This window comes from Rhinopithecus bieti, unplaced genomic scaffold (assembly GCF_001698545.2).
Source record: "Rhinopithecus bieti isolate Rb0 unplaced genomic scaffold, ASM169854v2 scaffold_12928, whole genome shotgun sequence".
Lineage (NCBI taxonomy): Eukaryota > Metazoa > Chordata > Mammalia > Primates > Cercopithecidae > Rhinopithecus > Rhinopithecus bieti.
In genome coordinates, this window is record NW_016807614.1 from 2,447,896 (window position 1) to 2,453,091 (window position 5,196).

The 5,196-nt window shown below is 45.4% G+C and overlaps 1 protein-coding gene across 1 annotated transcript in view; it reads right to left on the bottom strand.

The window, feature by feature from the left end:
* Positions 1 to 5,190, bottom strand: part of TLK2 (tousled like kinase 2) — a 137,262-nt gene extending 132,072 nt beyond the window's left edge. The window contains 2 exon segments of the mRNA XM_017882926.1: positions 3,137 to 3,222; positions 5,060 to 5,190. Of these exon segments, the coding sequence (XP_017738415.1) occupies positions 3,137 to 3,217 (81 nt within the window). The 5' untranslated portion in view covers positions 3,218 to 3,222; positions 5,060 to 5,190.
* Positions 5,191 to 5,196: the final 6 nt, after the last annotated feature.

The window sequence follows — 5,196 nt, forward strand, 5'->3', positions numbered from 1 at the left end:
GGGCAACAAGAGTGAAACTCTGTCTCAAAAAAAAAAAAAAAAAGAAGTCATAAAAAATGGAGATTTTTTTTTCCCAGCTCTGCAAACTACAGAATTAATTTTTTTCTTCAAGTTTCTTTGTTACGGAAAAAAAAAAAAAACTCTCCTGCTAGTCCTCAAATAACAAATTCATTGTAATCAACAATACTAACCATGACTGGAAATATCAAAATAACATACAACTACTGAAGCCGGGCACGGTGGCTCATGCCTGTAATCCCAGCACTTTGGGAGGCCGAGAAAGGCAGATCACAAGGTTGGGAGTTCGAGACCAGCCTGGCCAATATGGTGGAACCCCCATCTACTAAAAATACAAAAATTAGCTGGGCGTGGTGGCGGGTGCCTGCAGTCCCAGCTACTCAGGAGGCTGAGGCAGGAGAATCGCTTGAACCCGGGAGGCAGAGATTACAGAAGGCCGAGATTGTGCCACTGCACTCCAGCCTGGGCGACAGAGCGAGACTGTCTCAAACAAACAAACAACTAATGGAATAAAAACAACTGGAAATAAAGCTGGGTGCAGTGGCTCATGCATGTAATCCTAACACTTTGGGAGGCCCAGGCAGGTGGATCATTTGAGGTCAGGAGTTCAAGACCAGCCTGGCCAACATGGTAAAACCCCATCTCTACTAAAAATACAAAAGTTAACAGTGTGGTAGTGGCGCAGGCCTGTAATCCCAGCTATCTGGGAGGCTGAGGCAGGAGAATCACTTAAGACTGGGAGGTGGAGGTTGAGGTGAGCTGAGATCCTGCCACTGCACACCAGCCTGGGCTAGAGAGTGAGACCCTCTCAAAAACAAACAAAAAAACTGGAAATAGGTAAATTTCTTTTTCTGTACAAAGAACTTCTTTCTATGTTGAAGGTAGAATTTTCTATTAAACAGGCTACTGTATTAAAGTTTTCTGATACCTTAGTTACATGATTTTAAGCTGGGGCTAGACAGCAACATGTTGAATGTCATTCATTCTTATCACTTTTGCCCTACTCCATCAAAAGTATACTTGGATACAGCCATCAAGAACCTAAAAACAGAACAACAACCCTAATGACAAAGATCAGTGAGCTTAAACTATGTACAATTTGAATATAAACTTACTGACTTATAGGACTGGGGTAGGGGGAGTGTCGGGGGACCATTTAAACAGACAGATCTGGATATCAGCCTTATGCTCAATCTTCAAGTGAAAAGACAAATCAGAGGTCACTTAGAGATCAATTTAGTATTCAAATACACTGCTCACTTCTACTTGAAGCTACTTCACCTAGATCAGAGAGTTTACATTTGTACATGCAACTTCAATATACAACGTCCAGGAGTACAGCTACTCTAAAGTGCCACAAAAGTAAAACTGTCTAAGTGTCCAAAGAAATTAAGCATATGTAACAAATCCTGTGTTCCCACAGCACCTTGTTACAGCTGTAATACAGATCTCATCACGGTATCATCTCACTCACCCCATACTGCAAATGTGGAGGTACTGTGCTCAAGCATCAGCTCTAACATCTTGCACAATGCCTAGCATACAGCAAGTGCTCAATATTTGTTGAATAAACAAAAACTATCAAGCTGGCTGGGTGCGGTGGCTCATGCCTGTCATCCTAGCACTTTGGAAGGCCAAGGTGGGCAGATCACTTGAGGTCAGGAGTTCAAGACCCAGCCAGGCGGCCAAAATGGAGAAACCCCGTCTCTACTAAAAATTTAAAAAAATTAGCCAGGTATGGTGGTACATGCCTGTAATCCCAGCTACAGGATGCTGAGGCAGGAGAATCACTTGAACCTGGGAGGCAGAGGTTGCAGTGAGCCGAGATCGTGCCACTGCACTCTAGCCTGGGCAACAGAGCAAGGCTCTGTCTCAAAAAAAAAAAAAAAAAAAACCTTATCAAGCTATCCCACCCAGCTCACCAAAATGTGAGACCCATCAAAGAAGCCCATTTTTCCAACTAAACCTCAACACACCTTCTCCTTGGAGAAGCTCTTAACTGAGCACGAGATCAACACCCAGGTTACCATGAGACAGGATTTCTTGAAAAGCATAGAAAGAAATGTTGTATCACATTGGTTAAAGATCAAAAGCTCAGTCAGGCACAGTGGCTCCCGCCTGTGATCCCAGCACTTTGGGAGGCCGAGGTGGGTGGATCACCTGAGGTGAGTTCAAGATCCGCCTGGCCAAGATGGTGAAACCCAGTCTCTACTAAAAATACAAAAATTAGCTGGGCGTAGTGGCGGGCGCCTGTAATCCCAGCTATTCAGGAGGCTAGGGCAGGAGAATCCCTTGAACCCAGGAGGCGGAGGCTGCAGTGAGCTGAGATCATGTCATTCCACTCCAGCCTGGGCGACAAGAGCAAAACTATGTCTCAAAAAAAAAAAAAACTCAATAGCTCATACATTCACACACTTCAAGCCCAAGGAATGTGATCTTGGACCAATGAAGCTTTTAAATAAAATATTGTAAATACACTTTGCATACTGTATTAAAATCAAACATTTTACACATTGTAAAATCATTCTATGAGAGCAGAGGGGTGGACCAGTGGGTACAAAACCACGCATAGGAAACTATAACATTGCTTAACTTCATAGGTGCCCATTAATGGGGGCCTAATCTAATATTATGCTCCTGCAAGAAGGAGGAATGAGAAAAGCAACAAACCAGTCTGAGGGTGCAACCAGTAAAGAGTCTGCAGACTTCACAGAGGCCAATTTTTCAAAACTCTACCATGTAACTACCTCCAAAGTCCAATGTAACAAAGCTATGCAATGCTTTATAATTTTCTTTCTGAATGACTGACAAGTTTTAACAAAATATGGCATAGAATCTATACACACATCCTGTTAGTTTCCTTGTAACAAGAACCATGAGAAACCTCTCCTATACCAGAAAGGAAGAAGAAACATATATTCCCATATAGAACATTTTCAAACCTACTATGTTAAATGACTACTGGAATGACTAGTAGGACCTAAAAGTTCACTGAAATTAAGACCCAAATCTTCTCCCCGCAAACTATCAGAAGGGCCTACCCAAGTTGCTCTTAATCATTTAAAAAATGTATTTAAATCAGAATATGAATAGTGTTCATTATCATCATTTTACTCACCTTACTAACACCTACTCCAGTAAACCTGGCCTCCAATAATTCCTGCCGTCGTGGGTCCAGGCTATGCAATTCTTCCATCATTTCTACTGAAAAAGAAAAAGTAGGCTGTGAAACCATAAATACTAAAATGTGAGGAGGCAATTTTTTGTAGAACAAAACTCACAGTAATTATTTCACTGAATGATCAAATGCAGTTAAATCTCAAGTAAATACAGCATACAAGTGGTAGACTACTATGTGCTGCATAAAACAGTAATACATTTAAAACATCTAAAGCAGCTCAGAAGTCCTCTTCTATGACAGCCACTTATTCTTCCCTAGTTCTGATTTGATTTTAACAGCAAAAATAAACCCCTCAAACCCTTCATAAAATCTCTGTAAAAGTTGAGCACAGGGGAAAAAACAAAACAAGAACTAGCCTGCAAAAAGAAAATTCCTTCTATCAGCCTTCGAATCCAGCTAAGTATCTTCAGATATTTATTTCCCACTGAGGAAATAGTCCTTAAACTAAAAATATAAACCACTGACAATAATGTCAAAAGAATATAGGATGAATCAGAAGCTACAAATAACTGCAAAAACACTATAATACAGCTCCTTTCTCTGAAGAGCTCACAGTAGCTCATGAGAAAAGGAATTAATTATTTTAAATTTAATAGAGAGCCCACGGTAAAACCATCTACCTCCATTGACTCAGGAAATTAATATAGTTCCATAACAATCCCTTTAAAAAATCTTTTTCTGACCACTCCCTGCAGTAGGTTTCTCTTGATTCTGGACATCTGCTTTTAGCCCTTCTTCCAAGCAGGGAGGGGCAGGAGGACACCATTTTTAAACTTCCATAACCAATTAATGCACAGGCTACTTTCAGCAAATATGTCTATCCTTTGCAAGAGACCAACTCCTACACGACCCATTGAAAACCTCCCTTTAAAATTAACAGTGGAAAAGAAACATACATCATTACATAGAACCCCTTCGAACACATTATTAAGTAGTTGGAATGGCTGGTGTGATTTTAAAGTTACTGAAAAAATGAATCGAACATTCTCCTCTGCAATCCAACAACTCCACAATCTCCAGTAACAACCTCCTTACAAGTCCTTCAGTTTCGTTTCCCTTCCTGGATTGAGAGCCTGGGGCAAAGGGGAATGAAAAGGTGACAAATTAAAGTTTCACCCACACAAGCAAGTGCAGGTTAGAGAGAGAATTAGGAAATTCTCAGAAAGGTTGAAATGCATCTTTATAAAAGAAAAGAAGGAAAAAAAAGACTGGGGAATGAGTTTCCCCGTGGCCTTCCTCGCGTCTTGCCCTGCCCTAATCGAGGTCGGAATGGCAGAGGTTGCAGTCTCTCCCAAACCCCAAGGTCTCTCGCAACATTTCCTAAACCTATCCATCCCCAGGCCCGGCCCGGAAAATGACGCCCCGGCGGTTATTCCGTTTAATGTCAACTCATGTTAAGGAAACAGCCACTCCGTCTAATTCCAGCGGGGCCTTGGACTGGGATCCTCCCTGCAGCCAACAGCCGGGAAGCAGGGGCGACGGGGCCTGGTCCCGGCGCCCCTCGCCGGCTCCAAACTTTCCCCAACTCCAGGCCCACCTGTCACGAAGGAAGGGAGGGCCGGCTCTCGGGGGCGCCCGGGAGGCTGCCGAGGCCTCCAGCTGCCGGGGCGCCCCCGTCTATCCTCCGGCCGCCGGCCCCAATCCCAGGCCGGGGCCGCCTGGGCCTCCCCCATCTTCGGCCCGGCCCCTCAGCAACCCGCAGCCCTCAGGGAGCCCCTCCCGCCTCAGCACCCAGGAGCTGCGGTCCGGAGCCGGCCCCGAGCTGGGCCCAGGTCGCAGGCTCCTCAGGCCAGAGGGGTCCCTGGGACGGTTAATGCCCCAGGCCTGGCGCCCTCCCCCGCCCGGGGCTCAGCCTCTCACCTGCCGCCGCCGCCGCCGCTCCACGCTCCTCCCGGGAGGGGCCCCGACCCGACCTGGCTGCGGGCCGCTGCGCTCTCCCCCTGGGCAGGCCCGGGGCGGAGCCGGGGCCTCTCCTGAACGCCGCAACCCCCCGCCCG